The sequence below is a fragment of the Archocentrus centrarchus genome, unplaced genomic scaffold (assembly GCF_007364275.1).
Source record: "Archocentrus centrarchus isolate MPI-CPG fArcCen1 unplaced genomic scaffold, fArcCen1 scaffold_30_ctg1, whole genome shotgun sequence".
Classification (NCBI taxonomy): domain Eukaryota; kingdom Metazoa; phylum Chordata; class Actinopteri; order Cichliformes; family Cichlidae; genus Archocentrus; species Archocentrus centrarchus.
The window spans coordinates 2,312,344-2,338,655 of NW_022060259.1; the positions used below are offsets into that span (position 1 = coordinate 2,312,344).

At 41.4% G+C, this 26,312-nt stretch overlaps 1 protein-coding gene across 1 annotated transcript in view; it reads left to right on the plus strand.

Moving 5' to 3' along the window:
- Positions 1–26,312, plus strand: part of sez6l (seizure related 6 homolog (mouse)-like) — a 90,865-nt gene that overhangs the window by 42,877 nt on the left and 21,676 nt on the right. The window contains exons 2-10 of the mRNA XM_030724017.1: positions 944–1,405; positions 4,663–4,802; positions 7,828–8,023; positions 16,103–16,288; positions 16,433–16,604; positions 17,692–17,858; positions 18,363–18,557; positions 19,617–19,755; positions 23,500–23,696. Of these exons, the coding sequence (XP_030579877.1) occupies positions 944–1,405; positions 4,663–4,802; positions 7,828–8,023; positions 16,103–16,288; positions 16,433–16,604; positions 17,692–17,858; positions 18,363–18,557; positions 19,617–19,755; positions 23,500–23,696 (1,854 nt within the window). The remainder of the gene's footprint in view (positions 1–943; positions 1,406–4,662; positions 4,803–7,827; positions 8,024–16,102; positions 16,289–16,432; positions 16,605–17,691; positions 17,859–18,362; positions 18,558–19,616; positions 19,756–23,499; positions 23,697–26,312) is intronic.

A 26,312-nucleotide genomic window follows, 5' to 3' on the forward strand; every position in this document is an offset into this window, starting at 1 on the left:
CAAAAAAAGCCTATTTATTTTCTGTCTCAAGATGAAAAATGACAAAATGAGAAGAAAGCACTCATACTGTTGACAACACAGAGAGGATATTTTCCCTGACTTATTTCCTTCTGGTAAAAATGACAGCAGCTGTGCTCCGTTAGTCCTGCACGTTCTGCTCGAGGAGCATGTAAAATGACACTCAGTGTGGATTGTGTTGAGGCTGCATCTTGAGCCCTTTTTAGGCTGGAGTGGGGCTGCTTGTTGTTTTGAGGGTGGACTGCAGAGTGTTAGTGGAGGCAGTTGAAGTGAGCATGTGTAAATGCTGGTGTGTGCTGTTTTTGAGCTAAGCTGCTGGAGATGGCATTTTAGCATGCATGGCAGAGCCGTTTGCCTGTCTATGCATTTCTTCATTTTCTGCCCCCCCCCCCCCCCCTCTGAGCTCCTGTCATGTCTCTCTACTACACATTCATTTACTAGCAACATATATACATATATATATATATATATATATATATATATGTATATATATATATATATATATATATATATATATATAAATGGTAAATGGATTAGTTCTTATATAGCACTTTTCTACTCAGTATGAGCACTCAAAGTGCTTATGAGATATATATATATATATATATATATATATAAATGGTAAATGGATTAGTTCTTATATAGCACTTTTCTACTCAGTATGAGCACTCAAAGTGCTTATGAGATATATATATATATATATATATATATATATATATATATATATATATATATATATATATATATATATATATATATATATATAGTTAACTGTGACTGGCTTTGCTGCTCCACTCCCGATAAGACCAGCAGGACAGTGACAAAGCCGCCCGGAGCCCTACTCCCAACACTTTATCAACATATTAATTTCCTCAGCTGGCTTGCCAGTTCTAATGATTTATCCCTTGTTTCTCATGCTTTTCAGATAAAGAAGTCCCCACAGCCCCGCCCTCTGCCCTGTCTCCAGTGTTGCCATCAGGGAGCACAAATGAAGGCAACCCCAAAGGCAAAAGCTCCAGTGCTGTAGCTGGAGGTTTGCTACATTCAGTGCTGGCTCAAAAAGGACAGCTCCTCTCCCAGAAAGGGGACATCCTCCCCTCTGCTCTGCCCCAGAACCTGCTCCCTCTTCTGGGCAGAGGACTCACTGTCAGCTCCCTCCCAGGAAGTCATACCCAGGAGCATCAAAGCAGGGGATTACTGAGGCGGGTAAACTCACCAGCACTAACTGCAGTGTCGGGCCAAGGCAGTAGTCCAACACAGCCTCTTCCTACAGACACGCATTCTCAGCTGCCTCATACAGAGACACACATCCCTGAGCAGGAGGCTGAGAGCATCACCACGGGCATGATGCTGGACCTGGACGCAGAGATAGAATCATCTTCATCAGGTATTCATAATAGTTAAAACTTTGTTTAATTAAACTAAATACTTTTTAGGGTATGTGTATGTTTTCCAAATGTGTTTTAAAGCAGTATCCATATGGCCATTTGCAGTGAGACAGCAGGTTTGGCTTGCTCTAATTATTCCTCCCACTGTATCCTGGAAATTCCTACAACACCTCTAATACATAAGCAGATACATTAGAGGAAAGTGATTTTAGCTCAGGCTTCAGTAGGCTGCACTAATTAAATCAAATGGGTAGTCATCAAACCTTTTAGTAGAAAATTCTCTTCTTTTTGTCTTCATTGAAGCACCATCTTCTTGTGGAGCTTTTCTTTGTACTAATGAAGCCTAGCACTGAACAGGAAGTCCACAAAGTCAAGTTAAGCTGACAGCTACACATCCAGTTATTTCATACACAGTTATGGTCAAAAGTTTACATACAGTCATCTTAGGCATGAATGTCATGTTAAGTCTTTTAATGATTTATTTGAACAGTTCTTTTCCCAGGGTGGAATGATTGTACAGCATACAGCTTTATGGCTTTAAAAAGCAAGAATTAGGTGCACACGCTTGAATTTAGTTTGGATTTTCTCTTATCCACACTGGCTCAAATATATACATACACTCACTTAAATCTTTTAATCAGTGGCGCTGAAGGTTCTACAGTGTATTGAAACTTGACAAGGCCTTTTAACTTCTTGTTAATGATCATGACTAAAAGGTTCTCTTTGAAGCATAGAAAGGTTTGTTTGACAGCACTCGCGGGATTGATCAACACTCAGAAAAATGAGGAAGTCCAAGGAACTGAGTGAAGGTCTAAGAAGGAGAACTCTAGATTTACAAAAGTTGGGAAGGTCTCTTGGAGGCAATTCTAAACAACTGCTGATTCAAACATTTGTACAAACACAAATACAAAATTCAGATGTGCCACCACTTTGCTGAGGTCTGGAAGTAGACCCAAGCTGTCACCCTCACATGTTCAGGAACAACCCAGGAACCACCAGGGCTCAAGTGTGCCATTAACTGAAAATTGCTAGAATATCAGTGTCACTGTCCACAGTGAAGCAAGTTTTACATCACCAAGGACTGAGATGGTGTCGACCAGGAAAGAAGCCCCTCCTACAAAATCGACACCTTGAAGCTCACTGAAATTTGAAGGCGTCCACATGGATAAGCCAAATGCCTCCTAGAGATGAGACAAAGACTGAACTATTTGGCCACAATGATAATGTGGCCACAGCTTTGAGGGTGGCTGGCCTCTCCCTTAGAGATAAGGTGAGGAGTTCGGCCATCTGGAAGGGGCTCAGAGTAGAGCCACTGCTCCTACACATCGAAAGGATCCAGTTGAGGTGGCTCGGGCATCTGATTAGGATGCCTCCTGGCCGCCTCTTGGGTGAGGTGTTCCGGGCATGTCCCACCGGGAGGAGGCCCTGTGGTAGACCCAGGACACGCTGGAGAGATTATATCTCTCAGCTGGCCTGGGAACACCTTGGGGTCCCTCCGGATGAGCTGGAGGAGGTGGCTGGGGAGAGGGAAGCCTGGGCTTCTCTGCTTAGGCTCCTGCCCCTGCGACCCGGCCCTGGATAAGCGGAAGAGAATGGATGGATGGACGGATAATGTGACCCAATAGCATGGTGCAAATGTATGGTGGTGGTAACATCATCCTCTAAGGCTGTTTTGCTGCCAGTGGTAATGGTTTATTGCACAAAGTAGATGGAATAATGAATGAGAAGGATTACCTCCAATTCTTCAACTTCACCTCAAATCAACAGCTAGATGGTTGAAACTTGGACACAGCTGAGTATTTGAGCAGAACAAGCTTCTGGTACCCCAGGTGCTGACATCGGGCTTGTTGTCATTGGAGGCAATCTCAATGCAGAGATATCGAGATGAGATTCTGCAACCAGAATTTGAGAGTGGAGGCGATGGAGTAGCCTGCCTGCAGTCCTGACCTCAACTCCACTGAACACTGTGGGATCAGCTTGGGCGTGCTGTTTGTGCCAGAGTGACCAACGCAACCACACTGGGTGACTTGTGACAAATGCTGGTTGAAGAATGGGATGCCGTCCCACAGCAGTGTGACCAAGCTGGTGATCAGCATGAGGAGGTGGTGCCAGGCTGCTGTGGCTGTGTATGGTTCTTCCACATGCTACTGAGGCCCCTGTTTGTTACATGGATGAACTGCTATATTGCCAATATGTCTTGACACCAAAACAGTCAGTAGTAGAATCAGCTGTTTGGCATTGGCAGAGAAGATTTGGCAAGTTTTTCATGGGTGGGCACACATACTCAACTCTGCTGCTCAACCCACAAATGCATTTTCCCTACAAACGTGGCTCCATTAAAGGGGAAACAACAGCCTATTCATTGCCAAGAAGCACTGTTACAACAATTGAATAACAGACCAAACATAAATTTCATTACTTTTTATGCTAAGTTCATTTGAGCCTGCATGTATGATTTTGACCCTGTGTGGAGCAGAGAAAATCCAAAATAAATTCAAATTTGTGCATCCAATTCTTGCTTTTTAAAGTCATTAAAGCTGTATGCTGTATGTATGCAGCAACTAATTCTTTTAACGAAATTTCACTAACACTACTGAGAATTTTGACTCTTGGAGATGTTGAAAGAAAATGCTCACCCTTGGATGAGAGGCGAAGCATCTTCAAATACTTAAAGGAGTCCAGTCATACTCAAGCAAAACATTACTGTCTTACTTAAAAACAGCAATACCACAGTGCAAAAATATTTAATGAAAGGAAAAACAAGTATTTGTACATGCAGCTACTACATGTTTCTAAAGTGAATGTACAAAAGTATCATTAGGTTAAAAAAAGCTTTTTTATTGGTCTAATTCATTTTGGGTTTAACAAGTGATATTTTTAAAAACTGTCAAACTGATTAACTGACAAAAAAAGTCAGTTAATCAGTCAAATTAATGTTCGGGTTTAATACGTATAATCATCACCTGTGAAATGCCAAAGTAAGGATTTATCTTTTTCTTCCACCACAGAACCGTTCTGTTGTTTATAGGAACAGAGAACGTGATTATTTATTCGAAGTCTGTTAACAGCCACGGGTCTGCACTTGTGTCTGCAGTGTAGTTTTTAGAGCCTTGTAATTTCCATGATTAATTATATACAGCAAGGATTTCCAATGAGTTTCCCGTCAGGCTCGCAGTAACAGGATTACAAGGCAGGATGAAGAAAAAAGTAAATAAATAAGGCCAATGCAAAATAAACTCCTGTGTTCTCTCTCCAGCCCCATCCAGCTGCATGTTGAATTTTACTGACCCAGAAGGATACATAGACTCCTCCGATGATCCTCCTCTTCCAGATGGCACCTTCCTGCGCTGCACCTACACTGTGACTGTGTACACTGGCTATGGAGTGGAGCTGCAGGTACACATCAGCAACACCTTAATGACACCACTCACAACCCAACTGCATTTGTGGCATATTCACTGTTAGCTGGTTATCTTCAAAGGATGCTGCTGTGTTTTGTGGCTGTGGCTTAATCCAAGTTAAACTCTGCCTCCTTGTGACAGCTAATGGTAATGCTACTTATTTCTGTATGTCTCTTTGTCTCAAATTTCTGAAATGTCTTGGTGTCTTTTTATATATATATTATATGTTCTCACTTAACTAGTCCAGAACTCAAAGATATATAGTTTGCTCATATACATACAAAAGTCTTTTCATTTTATAAGTAAAACCAGCAGCTGTTTAGCAATTAGTTATTGTTACAAATATTGTTAATCCATCAAAAGTCTCTGTATCTAGTTTTATCATTATCTATACTTTATCATTTAAAATCTGGAGACAGAGATTTTTGATTCTGTGAATGCTAATTGTAATGATGTCAGTGTATGTACAAGTAATCCCTGTCATCCAAAAGCCGTCAGGCTGCTCTAAACACCCCGTTTCAGCCTTTATCCCAAATATGGCCACACCCACCTGCTTTTCTAGTCTTTTGTTACTAGGGGCAGCCAATCACACAGCTGGCTGAAAGTGAGGGGGGAGGAGCTCCGTGGGGCTGTACCAAGGTCCAGTATAAGACAGATCAGAGTTATGTTGAACTGTGAATGATGCCCTCTGGTAGAGTTATTCATTAGCAAACACAATGTGCCTGTTTTGCTTTTGTCCTTCTTAAAAAAGCATAAGTACATCAGCCCTTTCTCCTTCTCTCTGATGCACACATTTGTATAGAGGAACCTGACTGACATGACGCTGTCCGTGGTACCTGACCTGTTAGTTACAAACATAAAAAAGTCCCTTTGAAAGAGAAAGCACGGGTCAAAAATGCAGAAATGTTATTACTATGATGGCTAAAAGTGATATTAGTCCTCATTACATACTATTACATACACATAGAAAAACCAAATTACATTTAATTCCAGTGAAACTACTGAAGTGACCTGAATCAAATTTTAGAAAAATCCCTGTCAACATGAGTATGGAGCACTGATGGCAAACAAAAGTATTAATGTTCAGCTCCAAATATTAAAACTTATCATCTTAAACTAGATCTAAATCTTAATTTTAATTTAGATTCAAGAATTAGAATTTAGGATTAAATATAATTTAAAATTTTCATGTAAATGTTATTGTTATATATAAACACAAAGGTGGTGCTCAGTGAAACTACATATTTAGCTTCTGTGTACAGATATAATGACCATCAGGAGAAGAACTAAAATCCTTAAAGTTGTCAATAAAACAAAAAAACAAACAAATAAAACAGCTGCAGGACTTTAATATTAATTTAAAACACACTGTAGAACCATTACAGTTGCTATCAACATAAGATAAACATTTTGGTATGAACAAGTCATGAATACTGCTTTCTCAAGCAGTATTCATGACTTAAATATCAATCGGAAGTTAAAATTTCTGATTGATATTGATTATTTTTTATTTTGACCTCTGCCTCCATATATGTATAACATAGCATTCAATTCAGTTCAAATTTATACATACAGTGGTATGCAAAAGTCTGGGCACCCCTGATAATTTTCATGATTTTCCTTTATAAATCATTGCTTGATCGGATCAGCAATTTCAGTTAAATATATCATATAGCAGATGAACACAGTGATATTTGAGAAGTGAAATGAAGTTTATAGGATTTACAGAAAGTGTGCAGTAATTAAAAACCTACCATAAATACCACTGTATATAGCACCAAATGACAACAGTCGCCTCAAGGTGCTTTATATTGTAAGGTAAAGACTCTACAATAATTACAGAGAAAACCCAACAGTCAGAACGACCCCCTATGAGCAAAAGCCAAAGTAATGCCATCCAGAGTAAGTATCTGGTTAGACACCATGTTTCTAAGACTTGTGGGGCCGAGAACAAGAATTTCAGTTTGATCTGAATTTAGAAGCAGGAAATTAGAGGTCATCCAGGCCTTAATGTCTTTAAGACATTCCTGCAGTTTAACTAATTGATATGTGTCGTCTGGCTTCATTGATAGGTAAAGCTGAGTATCATCTGCATAACAATGAAAATTTATGCAATGTTTTCTAATAATACTGCCTAAGGGATAATTACAGTAACCTTAGTGTGTGAAGAAGACTCCGCATTTACATGAATCAATTGGAGTATATTAGATAAATATGATTCAAACCACAGCAGAGCAGTACCTTTAATACCTATAGTATGCTCTAATCTCTGTAATACTGGCCACACTGGCCACTGACTGAGGTGTAGCTGTGACAGCAAGCAGAAACCTAGGAAGGAAATTTAGGTGTTAGCTCCAATGCAGTAGGCTGCAAAGTGCCTCCAAGAACAGTTCATCTCAGAATAAAGGGATGACATATTGCAACCACAGGATATAAAGCATCTGCTTCCTCTGTGACTGCAAAAAGGAGTGTGGCTACGTGAATATAGCACTACTGTCACTCTTAACATGCAAGAGGAGGACAGGACCTCTAAACTTACAGGTGCATTAGTGACTCCAGAGCAACACAGAAAGGGAGAGAGTGAGAGACACCAAGTAAACAGGATTGCTCAGGACCTGGTGGGTAAGAAAATTTCATGAAGGTACTTTTATAAATCCCCTGCTTCAGGGGCCGTTCTGTAACATTCAGTGTGGGGCTTTCAGCAATGAATATCACTTATTGTTTAAGTACACTAATGTTTTTAGCAGTGTTGTTACGCTGTTGCTAAAACTTGTAACACCAACTAGCTGTGATTCATAGATGACAATAACCAGGATACTGCTGCCATGTTCTTCAAATGCTTTCAACAGAGCTCTGTTTGACTCTGACTGGTTGTTTGGGCTTGTTGTCCCATTGGATGAATATCAGATGACCAAATACTTCCTGGTGAACAGCACTCTAAACAGACACTATGTATGTGTTCAAGCATTCCTAGAAGGGGTCCTAAACAGGACTTAAAAGAAAACCTTCTGTGTGTCCAGGTAAAGAGCGTGAACCTTTCAGATGGTGAGCAGCTGTCTATCACAGGTGTCGATGAACGAGGTTCTCTGCTGGTCTTGGCCAATCATACACTGCTCGTTGAAGGTCAGGTGATCCGCAGTCCCACCAACACGCTCTCTGTCTACTATCGCTCTGGACCAGAGGGAAGCATGGGCATCTTCCAGCTGCACTATCAAAGTGAGTCGACACACCACATGTGTACACACTTACCGAAGAGAGTGTACACACACTCATGACTCAAACATGAATATACATTTATTTTAACAGGCTATAGAAATTCAATAAATGTGAGTCCTTTCATCAGGGCCTAAGGGGCTGTTTGCACTCTGTATACATGCTAATTACAGAATCAAAAATCTTCTCATCTAATCACTTTGTACAGTGATTGAATATTTCATGTGAATTAGCTGATTAGAGCCCTGATTAATTGGCTCACATCTCATTAGTAGACTTAGAATATGAGAGTTTGTATAGAGACCGTGCTTGCTGTATATGTTTCTGTGTGCATGTGTGTGCTGTGCCAGTCCCTGTCATAACAGATATGACAGGGACTGGAAAGGAGGAAGCATCCACCTGTGCCATTAATCACAGTCATGTAAGCTTTTTACATCACCAGCAGGCAGGACAATCGTGCTAATTTGGATTAAAATATCTTTGCTGAGAATTGCAGACATGTTATAAAGGTTTAAAACGTGAGGGAAAAAAAACAGTCAGTGTAAAGAAGAAAGGAATGTAATCTCACACAGCTTACATTTTTAATTATAATAATTAGGATTATTCCATTAAAATATACCCATGGTTGCTTGCTTGATTTCTCAATTCATTGGCATCTCAGTTGTGAGAGACCATGCTGAGTGCACCCCTGGATGTTTTAGTTGTCTGGATTTTGACACCGTCCTCTATGGCTTTGTGAATGTCAGTCCCTGTTGCAGTTGTACTGGAAAGCCTGAGCTACAGTGGTTGTCACAGCTTATTTTCTCCGGTCTCGCTTCTCCACGGCAAGCTGACATTTCAAAGTGTGTGCTCTTGTGGACAGTGTGATGCCATAGAGCACGATCTATGGCCGGAGTTTCCCAGTTGTCAGTGGAGATGGTGACGGCCTTTAGGCCCCTTTTGTAGCTATCCATAAATCTGAATTTGGGATGACTAATGTTTCTGGTGCCCTGGACTAGCTGTCTATTATAGGATATAGCTCCTGGCATCCATGTGATAAACCAGCCATCACAGGCAGCATTGGCTCAGCAGGTGGAACATGCTGGGAATCTTGGTGTTTGATGCAGTCTTGTCATCTGAATCCAAGAACACGTTTGATGCACAGGATGTGGAATGAGCTGAGGCAACATTCTTGCCTCTTAGAGGTGGTGCAGGTTTAACTTTTATACAATAAGGTGCGGAGGACACAAGACACATTAATCTTTGAATGCTTTATCTTCCCACACCCTCTTTGACAGCTTGGCCACGATGGTGTTTGTTTTCCCGAGTTATTGTTCTACATCAAGTGAGAGGGTATTGTTGATGGTAGATCCCAGATAGGTGAAATTGTGTATGAAATTAAGGGATGTTATTGATGTGATAGAGGGAGCAGTGATGACATCTTGTGCTCAAACATTCATCTTTTTCAGGCCAACATGAGCTTAAACTGTTTGCTCACATCAGCAAAAATTTGCTCCGTCTCTGGAGGGAATTCTTGGTGTAATCCATGAAGGCTGCATAATCAGCAAAGAGCAGCTCCCTGATTAGTACCAACCTGACTTTGGTCTTTGAGTACAGGCAGGTTGAACAGCTTTCCATCAGATCCTGAATGCAAATAGATGCAGTCAGTGGATGAGTCAAAGACATACGTTAGCAGGAATGAAAAGAGATTCAGAAAGAGGGATGATCCCAGCAAACAGTCCTGTGTTACACTGCTGATTGGGAAAGAGTCTGAGGAGGATCTGTTGTATAACACAGATCACTTCATGTCAGCCTGGAGTAAGATCACCAAGATGCAAAGCTTTGGGGGCAGCCAATCCTTGAGGAGTGTGAATGGACCCTTCCTACTGAGAAGTTTGAAGGCCTTGGAGAAGTCAATGAACATCATGGAGATCAGCAGACCTTGCTCTTCCCTTGGAGCTGGCGGAGGGAGATTTTAATTGTTGGTCTACCTGCCCTGAAGCCTCACTAGGACTGTGGGTAAACACAGTCCACAAGCAGCTGCAGGCTGTTGAGGAGGACGCAAGCATACACTTTGCCAATCATGCACAAGAGGGAGAGCCCTCTGTAGATGTTACAGTCACTGCGATCACCCTTGTTCTTATAGATTACCACAGTATTTACATCTCTCATAACCCGGGGGACTCGTCCTTCCTCCCAGCAGAGGCCAAGGAGATCTTAGAGGGGCTGAAGCAGGACAGGTTTTCTCCTACTGATGACTTAGTGGGATGTTGTCACTGCCCTGAACTTTTCCCACTGGGAGGGTGTCAATGGCATTACTCAGCTCTTCCAGCTAAGTTAACTTATTCAGTTCTTCCTTAATATGCAGTTGAGTTTTACTGGTAAGGGCAATGTGGGAGACCAATGTTTCATGTCAATATATTTCAGATTAATGTTCCACCCATCTGGCCATCTGTTTCTCACGGTTAGTGATCTCCTACTCAGTCACTGATCGCAGGGGAAGATGCCTTTTATGGCTGATAGTAAGGCCGTCTTTATGGTGTTGTACATGCCATGAATGTTACCCGACTCTGTGCTGCGCCATATGTCTTTGTACAGTAACTGCCAGAATTTGTTAGCACACTGTCTTGTGAGACTTGTGGGGCTCCAAGCACTTCTGAGCGCAGTGAATGTTCTTTGACTGGGTCACCTTTTGTACGAAAGAGGCAACCCAGGAAGGCCTCCTGCATGGCTTAAGTTACAGGTTTCATCATCGGAAGGTATCCATTAAAACAGTCCTGACTGTACCGTTCCTTTCTGCCGAGGTGGATGTGGCTGTGCTGTAGAACGTTCATAGTGCACCACTTTGTAGTGGCATTATGCACTGGTAAGTCCTTAGGAGACTGTTTGAGAGTCCACACAAACTCTTTGACCTTGGAGAAATGGAACATTTGTGCAGTCTTGATGTGGAGGTGACCTTTAGGCCTGAAGTTGATAGAGTATGCATGGCTGTAGGCATGGACAGTGTCTCAGTCTGCACTATGGTAACTTCTGGTGATCGGGATATTTTTGAGGGCCAGACATCTAACAATGATCAGGTCAAGTTCATGCCAACGTTGGGACTTGGGATGCTGCCACAACACTTTCTGCTGTGGTTTACACTTACAGTATTGGTGATGCAGAGATTTTGGTAAAAGTACAACTCAAATAGCGTTCGACCACTGTCATTGATATTCCTGTTTGATTCCTGGCTGCTCCAGACTGCATGCCAAAGTATCCTTGGGCAAGATACTGAACCCAAAGTTAATCTCGACACAAGTGTTGGAGTGTGAATGTGTGTGAATGTTAGATAGAAAGCACTTAGCTTAGTTTCATATGGAAGTGCTTGTATGAATAGGGTGTGAATGCAAATGTGTTTTATAAGCACTTTGAGTGCTCAGATAGAGTAGAAAAGTGCTATATAAGAACGAGTCCATTTACCATCTTTGGTTGCAGAAAGGGGGCATAGACCTAGACGAATAGACAAAAGATGCTCAAATGATGGAAGCTCAGTTGTGTCCAACGGTGTGCTTTAAATGGCAAAGCCGCTCCCATGCTGGCAGGGTTCCTCGGGCCCTTCCCGAAGAACAGGAGCAGTTTTCCTCTTTTAAGATGCTGCAGCTGCAGACCTGGTCTCTTGAGGAGCTGCTATGGTGATGTTCACTCTGGAGAACTTTCTGGTATCATCACACACACAGAGGGTTTTACTCACAAAACCACAATCACAGATCCAGAAGGAAGATTTGTAGTTCAGTATTTGAATTGAAAACATTCCCCTCATAATTGCTAATTTATTTGGTCCCCAATAAAGATGACCCCTCATTTTTTTTTTTTCACAATTTCTTCTCTTTACTTAATAATTTACCCAGCACAGAAATCATCATAGGAGGGGATTTTAATGCTGTGCTGGGCCCAGCTTTGAATAAATAAAACACCTCAAACAATACTTGAACTTGGAAATCAACAACAGTTTTAAAGCAGTACGTGGCTGACTGTGGTCTTGGCGATAGTTGGAGGCTTTATCACCCACATGAACGATAATATTCATACTTCTGTCAAGAACATTACACATGCAATAGAACTGGCAATTTTCTTATCAGCAATTCACTTCACTTGGATATTTCAGAAACACAAATTCCTTCAAGAACAATCAGCGATCATGCACCAGTTTCCTTCAAACTTATGAAAAACAATCAACCTTAATTTACCACAGGGCAGTGTTTTCATTTATCTCTATTTGAGGACCAAGGATTTACTGATTTTGTTTATTATTTATTTATTTTTGAGGAGCGAGTGGACATCTTTCATGGAAATAAATGACGACCCAAATACCACTCCAATATGCCTTCTGGAAACTGGCAAAGCAGTTCTGCATGGCAAGATTATTTCTTATGCATCATATGAAAAGAAGAGACACTGAAATCAAACTAGAAGCAAAAATCAGAGATTACCAATCTCATTTTCCACCAGTCAGTCTGAGAAAACGCTTTGTGAATGAATGACCTCATTAATAAAAACACACAGTTCCTCATAGAGCAGCTCAGACTCACAATAACAAAACAAGTAAATATCTAGCAAATCTCATGGAAAAAACAATAATTACAGTTATCAAGGATTCACCAGGGAAGCCTGTTCATGACTCTGCAGATATATAGGGTGAACGCCTTAGACCATGATCTCAATATCGAAGATATCCATGAGTTCCTAAACCTCCCACATTTAACTGCTCATCAGAACAATTTCTTAAAGAAACTCATACCTCCAGAGGAATTATATTGTGCACTGAATCAAATGCTTAATAATAAAGCACCTGGACCTGATGGCTTTCCGGCTGATTTTTTACAAACATTTCTGGTTAGTTTTATCTCCAAAAATAATTTCAGACTTCAGATCCACATCCAAAATACCCTCAAGCATAAACAACTATAATTACTCTACTTTTAAAACCAAATAAAGATCCAGTTCATCCATCTAATTAAAATACAGACATCAAAATTATAAGCAAGGCATTAGCAGTTAGATTAGATAAAGTTATACCCACGCTCATTCACACAGACAGTCGTCCATCAATACTGACAATCTAAAGCAGCGTTTCTACATTAGTAAATCCAACATGGTAATTATTTCACAAGATGCAGAAAAAAAGTGTTTCATAGAATAAACTGGAAGTTTCTTTTTGTAACACTTCAGAAATTTAGCTTTGGGGAATAACTTATTAATTGGATAAGGGTACTGTACAGTCCCCACTGTGGGCTGATAGACCTCTCTCCCCTTCTCTTATTGCTCTGATCACTAACAGCTGCAATAAAAATGAGTAAATACCAAAAGGTCACTATAGAACACTTTATGTTTTATTACTTCTTCAAGACCCACAACTATCCCTATTAGAATCTTTCTCAGTTATTAATTTCTTCTCAAGAATATCTGGTCTGAATTGACAGTTTCATCCCCTCTATAGATGAACAGGACGTGACAGGCCTGAGGCTTGTGGTCGCACTTCTCCAAGGTTGTATGTAACCCACAGTGGCCATTACATTTACAGCCTTTCCTCTCAAAGAGCTGCTGTCTTGCCTGACGTTGTTTTGCCCGACACTGTCCTGCCTGAAGCGGTCTCGTGTGGTGTTTTGTCTAGTGCTGTCCTGGTGGACTTGAGCTGGCGTATTGTCTCTCCTGCCCACTGTTCTGTGCTGTTCAGCCATTCTCTGGTGGGGCTGTTTGTTCTAACAGATACAGAGGCTTGCAAAAGTATTCATACCCCTTGAACTTTTCCATATTTTGTCACATTACAACCACAAACGTAAATATATTTCACTGGAATTTAATGTGAAAGACCAACACAAAGTGGTATACAATTGTGAAGAGGAAAGAAAATTATACATGATTCAAAACATCTTTTACAAATAACAAACTGAAAAGTGCGGTGTGCAAAAGTATTGAGACCCCCCCCCCCTCCCCGAGTCAATACTTTGTGGAACCACCTTTTGCTGCAATTACAGCTGCAGGTCTTTTAGGGTATGTTTTTGCAGAACAGCTCAAGCTCAGTCAGATTAGATGCAGAGCGTTTGTGAACAGCAGTTTTCAGATCTTGCCACAAGTTCTGGATTGGGTTTAGGTCTGGACTTTGACTGGGCCGTTCTAACACATGAATATGTTTGGTTTGAAACCGTTCCATTGTAGCCCTGGCTTTATGTTTAGGGTTGTTGTCCTGCTGGAAGGTGAACCTCCGCCCCAGTCTCAAGTCTTTTGCAGACTCCAACAGGTTTTCCTCCAAGAATGCCCTGTATTTGGCTCCATCCATCTTCCCATCAACTCTGACCAACTTCCCTGTCCCTGCTGAAGAGAAGCAGCCCCAGAGCATGATGCTGCCACCACCATATTTGACAGTGGGGATGGTGTGTTCAGAGTGACGTGCAGTATTAATTCTCCACCACACAAAGCGTTTTGCATTTTGGCCTAAAAGTTCAATTTTGGTCTCATCTGACCAAAGCACCTTGTTCCACATGTTTGCTGTGTCTCCAACATGGCTTCTGGCAAACTGCAAACGGGACTTTTTATGGTTTTCTTTTAACAATGGCTTTCTTCTTGCCACTCTTACATGAAGACCACATTTGTGCAGTGCACGACTAATAGTTGTCCTGTGGACAGATTCCCCCACCTGAGCTTTGGATCTCTGCATTTCATCCAGAGTCACCATGGGCCTCTTGGCTGCATCTCTGATCAGTGCTCTCCTTGTTCGGCCTGTAAGTTTAGGTGGACGGCCTTGTCTTGGTAGGTTTACAGTTGTGCCGTACTCTTTCCATTTCCAGATAATGGATTGAACAGTGCTCCGTGAGATGTTCAAAGCTTGAGAAATCTTTTTATAGCCTAAGCCTGCTTTAAACTTCTCCACAACCTTATTCCTGACCTGTCTGCTGTGTTCTTTGGACTTCCTGATGCTGTTTACTCCCCAATATTCTCTTAACCAACCTCTGAGGCCGTCATGGAGCAGCTGTATTTGTACTGAGATTAGATTACACACAGGTGGACTCTTTTTAGTCATTAGCAGTCATCAGGCAACTTCTGAATGCAACTGGTTGCACTCAGAGAAAGGGGGGCTGAATACTTTTGCAAGCCACTGTACATCCTCCCTGTGTACGTCTCTGAATACTGTGGCTTCTCTGTGTCTCCCTGTATAACACGAACGTTCAGCTTAAAGCAGATAACCTGTAAGCTTTAGAGGAAATGGCATCTCTAATTTAGAAGATCTTCATTTTGTCAGAGTGGGGCTGTGTCGCAGGGTTGGAGCCAAATGCAGGACCTGTGAGACAGAGCTGAACTCAAACCAGCTTCAGTGCTGAGTCTCAAACAAAATCCAAAACACAAAGTTTAAGGCAGGAATAAACTCAAAACACAAAACCTTAGATCTCAAAAGGGAAGCTCAAGACAAGGATGCACACAGCTTGCAGGTAACAAGGACAACAACACAACAAGGAACTGAACAAGACACAGACAATATATACACACACTGAGACAAACAGAGGAGACAGCTGGGAAGGACACGTGGACTGAATGACACTAACAAGACAGGGGAAGCAAAACTGAACACAACACACAGGTAACAGGATACTGTCAAAATAAAACAGGAAGAGACCAAACATGATACAAACGCAGACTTGTTGCAACTCAGGGAATCCAACTAAATATAGAACACATGAGACAAGGCATGATGACACAGAAGGACAAAACAGACACTGGAACACTGAGACACGAGGGAGCCAAGAAGAACAAAGAGAAGCAGGAATGAAATACAATAACTAACAAGCTACGAATCAAAACCCAAACTCAGAACACAGAAGAAATGCAACAATGACAGAACCTCAAGAGAACAAACACTGAGCAAAAAAGCTGCTTAAACAACATCTCTTATATGCATTTATCTGCTGGATGTTTAGAAGGGTATCAGCTGACCATCAGGTGATTTAAGCACTGAAGTCAGCTGATTTGACAGGATTGTACTGACCTTGACTCGATTAACTAGTGTGAACTAACCCTGTGTTTTATTAGCACTGTAACTTTAAATTCTATACTTCCTCTGTCTTTGCATAGTCTTCAGGCTGAGCTGCTCCCTGCCAAAAAGGCCTCATTTTGGGGAGGTGTCGGTCCTGGACCTGCTTCCTGGAGGTACTGCCCGCTTTCACTGTCACATGGGTTACCACCTGCAAGGGGAACCAATGCTTACCTGCCTCAATGCCTCGCTGCCAATTTGGAGTGGCAAGGAGCCCATGTGCAGGGGTGAGTGTATTGAACGCCTAGTTTCACAGCGGTGCAAGCCTCTAGTTCCTTTACAGTTTACTTGCTTAAAATTCTGTAGTAAAAAATTTCAATTTCTGTAAAACATACCTCAGCAAATATAAAAATGAGCTTTCTGCCCTGTAGCTCTCTGTGGGGGCACAGTGAAGAATGCTACAGTGGGGAGGGTGCTCTCTCCTTCTCCCCACCACGGGCCTAATGCCACTTTGGACCGCTCCTGCTCCTGGTCCCTTGAGGCACCCAAAGACCAGAGGCTGCATCTCCACCTGGAGAGACTGGCCTTGGGACCGAGTGACAGGTAGGAGCATCCATATTAACACAAGAGAATTTTTAGTTTGTGACTATGTGGCTGCGGGCAGCACGGTGGTGCAGTGGTTAGCACTGTTGACTCCCAGTAAGAAGGTAGACTCCACCGTCTGTACGCGGCCTTTCTGTGAGTTTGCATGTTCTCCCTGTGCTTGCAAAGGTTTTCTGTGGGTACTCCGGTTTCCTCCTAGTGGGGTTAGGTTAACTGGTGATTCTAAATTGTCCATAGGTGTGAGTGTGAATGGTTATCTGTCTCTGTGTGTAAGCCCTGCGACATCCTGGAGACACTGTCCAGGGTGTACCGTCCCTCTCCCTGTATGACAGGTGAGATAGGCTCCAGCCCCCCGTGACCCTGAAAAGGATAAGCAGAAGAAAATGGATGGATGGACTATCAGGCTGCATAAATAAGTGTATGGATGGATATCTGAATAAGCATGCCAGGCACAGCTCCAAAGGCCCCAAGGGTCAGATACAAAATGACTAAATGAAAAAAGACCACAGAGAGATGCAAAAAGACCTAAAATGCATCAAGTAAGCACAAAAAAATGTATAATTCCCACAAAAGATATACTAAATAACTGCAAAGAGGCACAGAAGGACCTCAAAGGGATGTACAAAGAGACAAGCTAGAAAAAAGACACTAAACAACCATGCAGAATCACATGACACAAAGGATACACAAAAATGACCCGACTGTGTGGTTTGTCTTTATTTCTTTCACTTTGGGCATCGTGCTTCTGTTTAGAAGATATTTGAGGGCAGATGGTTTCTTCTTTTCACATTTTTTTTCCCCAGAGTAAAAACGGTACTAGGAAACACTGTATAATACACTACAATATAACATTCTCATTCTTCAAGATGTTAATAGTTTAGCATCTCATTTGGTGAGAATTATCTATGCCAGCCATTTACACCAAAACATTTCTTAAAAAAATAATTTTCAAAATACATGAAATAGTTTCAAAATACATGAAAAGGTGAAAGGTGTGTTTTTGTGTTACTAATTAAAGTGGAAACCAAATTTTAAAGTTTAGCACATGACTGATCCATTCACTGACACCATATTTGTATCACTGCAGGCTGGTGTTGTGGAGCGGGCTGGACGCCGGCTCTGTGGTGCTGTTTGATTCAGGTCGGGGGGGTCAGATACCCTTCGAAGGAGTGATCAGCGAGGGTCCGGCTGTAAGGATCCAGTTCATCACGGATCAGCCCAACCACAACACGGGATTCAACATCCGCTATGAAGGTGCAGAAGCTTCTGTAGATCTGATCGAGCACAAAAATAGAGCATGAATTTTTGCTGAGCAGTTTAAACATATTACATTTATTATTATATCTCTATAATTGCTGCATAATTATGTAAACAAACAAAAGACCATTGCTGAAAAGACTGTTTCTTTTCACATCATACACTGCCAAGCTGATTTCCACTGGATTGCCAGGAAGTGAGCTGGTTGTTCATCATTATATGAGCCAGATTTGTTAGCAGTTTTTGGCATGGAAAAATTCCCCTCAAAATGTTTGTCATTATCCGTAAAGAGAAGAAGACGCCCAGAGAATAATCTTTCCATAATTGTTTGGAAATATGTGCTTAAAGATATTTAATGCAGAAATTAGATATCATTTTGACATTCATTTGTGGGAAATTACAGGTGAGTATCAGCAGTAGGATGACACAAAAGCCATAAACATTTTGGCAACATTTCAGTATTCGGTTCATGTCTACGGATCTTTCTTTTTTCTCTCTCAGCTTTCGAGCGCGGCCACTGCTACGAGCCATATCTCCAGAACGGAAACTTCACAACCTCCGACCCGCTGTACGGAGTTGGAGCAGTGGTTCAGTTTACCTGTGATCCAGGCCACGCCTTAGAACAAGGTCCCCCTGTGATTGAGTGCATCAGTGCCAGAGATCCATACTGGAATGACACCGAGCCACTGTGCAAAGGTAAAAAGAAAGAAGAGGCTTACTGACACAATATTTTTATGTTCTTTTCCTAAATCTCTGTTTGAGGCTTGATGCTTCCAGTTCTTCAACTACACAATTTAGTTTCATGATTCATCCACATATTCATGAGCAGAAGCAAAATTGTGACATTTTATCATAATTAACAATTGTTTTATGGAGACAATTGCATCATGATTATGATTTTGAAGGTAGTGTTTTGTTGAGAACAGAGATGCTGGGATTAATTTCTCTGTCTTGTACATGCACTACATGCATCTTTGAATTCAGGTGTTCAGGCACCACACATGGATAAGAACCTGGTCGTGCAGCCAGTCTTAGCAAACATTTATGAAAGAATGGTTCATTTTAAATACCTCAGTGAGTGTGGTACTGTAACAGGAGGCCACCTCTTCAATAAGTGGGTTGGTGGAATTTCTTCTTTCTTGCTTTCTTTCATCCATTTGACTTTGTTGTTTCCTTTGTTAAACCAAAATTACACCTTTTGTTTTCTGCAACATAAAATTTAAATTCTTAAACCTGAATCTACATTGTCCACACACTGGACTGGAAAACTGCTATGAGACTGCAACTCAGTCTCATAGCAGTTCATGAAATATTCATAAAATGTAATCTGTGGTTTGTGCTCCTAAACAATTTTAGTTCCTAGTTTTCGTTCCCGTATATGAATTATATATACTGTATATGTACAATAAATATAGCTATACAGACTTATAACCAGCTGCTGATTCCATTTCTTAAAATTCCCACTTGGGGGAGGCTGTGGCTCAGGAGGTAGAGCAGAGGGTGGTGGTTCGATCCTTGGGGAAGACACTGAACCCTGAGCTGCTTTCTGATGTGTTCATGGAAGTGTGAATGTTAGACAGAAATAAGTGCTTGTATGAATGTGTGTGAATGGGTGAATGAGGCATGTTGTATAAAGCGCTTTGATTGGAGAGTAGAAAAGCACTATATAAGAACCAGCCCATTTACCACATTCCATACTTTGCTCATTACTTCTTCCTTGCTCTTTAATTGGCCCCCCCACCTTCCCCTCTGCAGCGCAGTGTGGAGGTGACTTGTCTGGTCCAGGAGGGGTGATTCTGTCTCCAAACTGGCCAGAGTGGTATGGAGAGGGAGAGGACTGCAGCTGGAGGATACACGTCGGCGAGGACAAGCGGGTGCTGCTTGATGTACAACTGTGAGGAAAAAACGCCAGCACACACAGACACACATTAAAACTTCTGCTCTGATCCAAAGATCGGGCCAACCAAAAGCCAAGTTTTGTCATTAAAAATGCATGTGGAGAGTTCTGAGTGTGGAGGCTATTTGAGGGTTTCTATTGATATTTTTCTATTCCTGCTCATACTAGGCCATTAAAGTCAAAACTTGACACCATTAGAGAGCAGACTGATTGAACTGCCACTGCAGTTTGGACTAGTCTGCTTGCCTTCATCTTCCTTCTTACATTTACTGTACAGCTATGCGGACAGCTCACAATCAAAATCCAGCTGTAAACTAAGCATACTAAATTCAAATATGACATGTGTACCAGTTTATATGAGCTATGCATTCATTTTCCTAGTAAAATATAATGTACAGTACTGCAAACAAAAGTCTTGACCATCATTTCATTATGTTTTACTAGGAAAATGGAAAATGCATGCAGCAATTTATTGAAACGTGCAAACATGAATGGAGGTATAGTATTAAATGCAAAAACTGAGTTTGTACAATTCTAATGAGCATGAAAATCAACATTTGATATGACCACCTTTTTTTCTAACACATCCTGAACTCTTTTAGACACTTTCTTGAAATTGATTTCAGCCGTCTTCAGGAACAGTTCTCCACATTCAAAGCTCTGTTTCTGCCGTTTGTTCCATACTCTGCCAACATGAGCCACAGTGAGATAAATAAAATTGAACTGAACAGAAACTGAATTTAACTAAAAGGTTAACAATTAGAGAAAAAATTATTCATAACCATCTCAAAGATTTATCTTCATGTTCGGCTGCTTTCAGCACTGCTGGTATTTGTTTAGACTCTCTCTCATTGATCTTTCTGAGTTAACTTCAGTAGTTACTTCCTCCAAACCATCAACATGTTTATTAGACCCCATTCCCACTAGACTGCTTAAAGAAGTCCTACCATTAATTTATGCTTCAATCTTAAATACAATCAATCTTCTTTATTAGTTAGCTATGTATCACAGGCTTTTAAGGTGCAGTAATTGAACCACTACTTAAAAAGCCCTTGCTTGACTTCTCATGGCCTCTGACAGTGGACTCATCTCTGTTCTTGTCCTGTTGGACCTCAGTGCAGCTTTGATACTGTTGATCATAACATTTTATTACAGAGATTAGAGCATACTATAGGTATTAAAGGTACTGCACTGCAGTGGTTTGAATCATATTTATCTCATAGACTCCAATTTATTCATGTAAATGGGGAGTCTTCTTCACACACTAAGGTTAATTATGGAGTTCCACAGGGTTCTGTGCTAGGACCAATTTTATTTACATTATACATGCTTCCCTTAGGCAGTATTATTAGAAAGCATTGCATCAATTTTCATTTTTATGCAGATGATACTCAGCTTTACCTATCAATGAAGCCAGATGACACACATCACTTAGTTAAACTGCAGGAATGTCTTAAAGACATTAAGGCCTGGATGACCTCTAATTTCCTGCTTTTAAATTCAGATAAAACTGAAGATACTGAACACAAACCTTAGAAACATGCTATGCTTTCTTGCATTTGGGTGATATCACCAAAATTAGAGACATTCTGTCTCAGAGTGATGCTGAGTAACTAGTTTACGTTATAATGACAGCAGTGTGGCTGCGCAGACTCTGAGAAAGGCGTAGACTTACACATAGACTTAAACTAGGCAACTTTATTGCCAAACTCACTCAAACAGAACAAGGCAAGGCTTTTACAGGGCAATTAGTCCAAGGAAACTTCTGGAATAGAGAAACAGAGGGGCGACTCGACAAAGGGAGAAACATAAACAATATATATGAAAGGTAATGATGGAGGGAGAACACACCAGGGAGCACCGCTAAACGGACTCTAACTAAAGATACAAGGGAAACAAAACAGACGCCAAGGCACACAATACAAGAGACTTCCAAAATAAAACAGGAAGGAGACCTGGAAACAGCAATACAGATTAGACACAACACAGGGACGTAGGCACACTTAAAACATCTATACTACAGGAACAAGAACATAACATAGGTACCTAGGCACAAGAGGACTTAAACTACAGCACAAGGAACACAGACCAAGTCTAAATACACTTATAAACAATAAAACACCAAACAGAGAGGGAGCCTTGACAAGACACAGGAACACTGGGGAAGCCTGAGGACTGAAACAAAGGATTAAAAGTAAACAATAGCTAAGAAGAAGAAGTTGGGGGCCACTACACTGAGCTACACTTCACTAGGCCCTGTTGACGTTCGTGGATTTTGTGGAGAACCTCCGCTGTCATCAGCTGCTCTGACCATAAGGCTGTTGTACTTTGACAGCTCTGAGTTCACTTGGACGAAATCTCTCGTGCTCACAGGCACTCTGCTGACATGTTCTGGCCATCCAGTCTGTATAAACTAAATGACAGACTGCAGATTGACATCTGCTGCAGTAGCTGCTATGATTTCATCCATTTTGCTGCTACATGCTGGGCTGGGCAACATAGCATGCCACCTCGCTGTGTGTGTCTGTTTCAGCACCTGTAGTGTTGTAGTGACTCCTTGATTTACTGGAAAGCTGGTGACTCCCTTTACATTCATTCTTGTTCTTCAGGAGCTCATGGTTCAATTCAATTCATTTTTATTTTTTATAGTGCCAAATCACAACAAACAGTCACCTCAAGTTGATTTATATTGTCAAGTAAAGACCATACAATAAAAAACAGAGAAAACCCAACAATCACAATGACCTCCTATGATCAAGCAATTGGTGACTGGTTGGGGGTGAGGGGAGGGGGACAGGACAAAAGACATGCTGTGGAAGAGAGCCAGAGATTAATAATAATTAATGATTCAGTGTGCTGTATAAACACAGAGTAAAAAGAGGTGAATGAAAAAGAAACACTCAGCGCATCATGGGAACCCCCCAGCAGCCTAGGCCTATAGCAGCATGACTAAGGGAGGGTTCAGGGTCACCAAGTGTAAAGTTTGGTGGAGGGGGGGGGTTATGGTGTGGGGGTGTTTTTCAGGAGTTGGGCTCGGCCCCTTAGTTCCAGTGAAAGGAGCTCTTAATGCTTCAGCATACCAAGACATTTGGGACAATTTGATGCTCCCAACTTTGTGTGAACAGTTTGGGGATGGCCCCTTCCTGTTCCAACATGACTGCACACCAGTGCACAAAGCAGCTCCATAAAGACATGGATGAGCCAGTTTGGTGTGGAAGAACTTGACTGGCCTGCACAGAGTCCTGACCTCAGCCTGATAAAACACCTGTTCTGGAAGAACGGTCAAAAATTCCCATAAACGCTCCTAAATCTGTGGAAAGCCGTTATAGCTGCAAAGGGTGGGCCGACATCATATCGAGCCATATGGATAAAGAATGGGACGTCACTCGGGTTCATATGCATGTGAATCAGATGAGCAAATGGTTTTGGCAATACAGTGCATTTCAGTATTCAGAATCTTGCAAATGAATCTTTTAGAAGGCGTTATTTCATTTATAAGCATACACATGGTATCCTGAAGCATGTGATGAATCAAATGTGTTGGGGGGGAAACCATGTGGTCATGTTTACAGACTATTAAGCACTTTGCCTGTGAATGAATGCAGCATTTAGACTCTGAGGTCATTTTTTCTCCCACACAGTCAGCTGTTGACACAAATGTGTTCTGAGTCATCATAACTCATTTTGAAGTGATACCACTGGCTATACATCTATGTTTCCTTCCCTGCTCCTTGTCTTCAGACTGAACATCAGTGACAGTGACATGCTGACCATCACTGACGGAGATGAGATCACAACTCGCATTCTGGGGAGCTATGTCGGAGGCAGCAGCCCCTTCAAGCTCTCCTCCACCACCCCTGACCTGACTGTGACCTTCCACTCCGATCCAGCGGGGCTTGTCTTCGGCAAGGGGGAAGGCTTTATCATCAACTATATAGGTGGGATTGACAGTTCGAGGCCTATCCTTGCCATGCTGTGTTAAAAGAGTGTTGGGTGCCAAAAGTAATGTTAAGATGTTTTGAAAAATCATGGCATGATTAGTTTTGAATTTATCAGTGAACTTCGTGAAAATGTATTGAAAATAAACCAAATTGACAAATGTTTAACAACAGTATGCTTTCAATGCTGCATATGCTTTTGTAAAAGCAACATGTGAACAAGCGTTGGAGGGTTTGAAATGCAGGTATATTGGGTATTAGGCTACCAGACTGTTTCCAACACCAAAAGATTGAGTAATGCACCTTTTCTGCCATTTAGATTCACCTTCATATCAATGTAATGATCCAGTTTTAGAAACTATTAGAATGTGTTGTATTTCTCAGGCTGTTGTCATCTATCTGGCTTGCAGCCATAATTCAATTCAATTCAATTCATTTTTTTTTATATATATAGCGCCAAATCATAACAATTGCCTCAAGGTGCTTTATATTTTCAGGTAAAGACCCTACAATAATTACAGAGAAACCCCAGCAATCAAAACGACCCCCTATGAGCAGCAGTTGGTGACAGTGGGAAGGAAAAACTCCCTTTAACAGGAAGAAACCTGCAGCAGAACCAGGCTCAGGGAGGGGGGGTCATCTGAAACAATGAATGAGGGGAGGGAGACGGGACAAAACACACACTGTGGAAGAGAACCAGAGATAATAAATACTAACTAATGATTAAATGCAGAGTGGGGTATAAACACACAGAGAATGAAAAGAGATGAGTGAAAAAGAAACATTTTAGCATCAGTGTAAGGAGTGCAGGAACTGGTTCCTCTCCACACCAGTTAAAAACTTGGAGCTAGCAGAGGACCTCCACCATCTTGAAGAATTGTTAAAAGAAGTCCATTGGTAGTCCAAGAGTGCTCTGGACACATGCTCTGGCTGCCTCTTTCTGTCTCCAATTGAGTGGAAAAAATTGGCATTTAAATCTAGCTATTTTGTTGAAAGAAAGAGAGCTAATAAAAACAGATTAATGAAATCTGTCATAATAATAGGACATTTTTGTCTATTTGCAGGGCAGATAGCGCCAGAAATCTGTGTAAGAACTCAGCTGTGAACATGTGTCATTGGTGTTCTTAGTACCAGGATGCACTTGCCTACAGACTTGAATTTTGACCCATAAAGTTTAGTGATTTGAGTGTTGACTATCATGGCTCTGGGACCTCCTCAGACCCAGCACAGAATAAACCAGGCATGAATGATAACGGACATGAGACTGAGTGTGAAACAGGTTGGGGTGGAGGCGGGTTGCAAATTGGCTTGCAGAGGAAGCAGTAATCATATGCAGGCTAAAGCAAGCGTAAGTAGTGTACATTAAAAAAGGGTTACCAGTAGGGTGCATTGAAGGGTATCAGCTGAGGTAACAGATGGGACTGAAACAGCTGCAGGGTTTGATTTTTGTTTTAACAGGAACTTCTGGGTAGAAGCTAAAGGAAGGGAAGTCAAAAAGCATGTAGAAATGTACTAATGCATTGGTAACCATTGACAATCAGAATAGAAAATTGAAAGGCATGAGAATTATCATTTATATAGATGTTAACTTTCATTTACTTTTCCAATCTATTTCAATTCTGGCCATTTGCCTCAAGCTGCCCACTTTATTTTTCATCTTCCTTTTTCTTTCCTCTCATCTTTATTTGGTTTTCCTTACATTTCCCTCTGCCCCTATTCAGTCACATCCCATTTATTTCACCATCTCACAATGGTGCTCATCCACACACAACCCTGAAGTTTTTGCAGGAAGCCAAAGAAGCTCTTTCCTTCCCTCTTTTGCACACTGCATTCTGCAGTGCTTCCCATATCAACACTTTCTATGGGCACTGAGACACGCACTGTCCAATTTACTTGTCACCCTCCTGACACCAGAAACTCACCAACTCTCCAGGGATTAAATCAAGTAAATACACACAGGCTACTGTCTTTGATTATATGGGTGTGCTTCAGCGCGTGTATGCTGAGAATAAATTACCCACCACACACACACACTGAGGCTGCACAGGGGAGGGGAAACAACTCAATAGAGAATGAATAATTGATCCAGGAACTTCAGTTTACAAATCCCTGCAGGCCCATTATATTGTACAGTGCAATGCAATACTGTATAGTCTCTGATCAATCATCAGATATACATATGCACACGCTGCACGCTAGTCCCAGTAGGAGTCTGTTTACTTATATCTCTCTTGGCTAACTTTTTCCCTTCAAACAGCATTAATTTTATGAGTGTTGAGTATTTCTGAGCAGCTGCTGGAACTGGTTTTGTTTTGCTTTTTCTTTGTTCCTGTTATACACTCGAGACATTATAATTCACACAGCAACAGCATGTGTGAATGTGTGAATGGAAAGGAAAACCATAAAGGACAGATAACAATCAAATGATAACATCTAACTGCATTACAGTGTTATGGCACATTAAGGTGAAAAAAGTATATATAACACTATATATGACTGATCATCTAATTAGATTTAATATCAACATCCATCCATCCATCCATCCATTCAGCCATGCAGCCTATTCCAGCTGCCATGAATTGAGAGGTGGGGTACACTCTGGACAGGTTGCCAGAC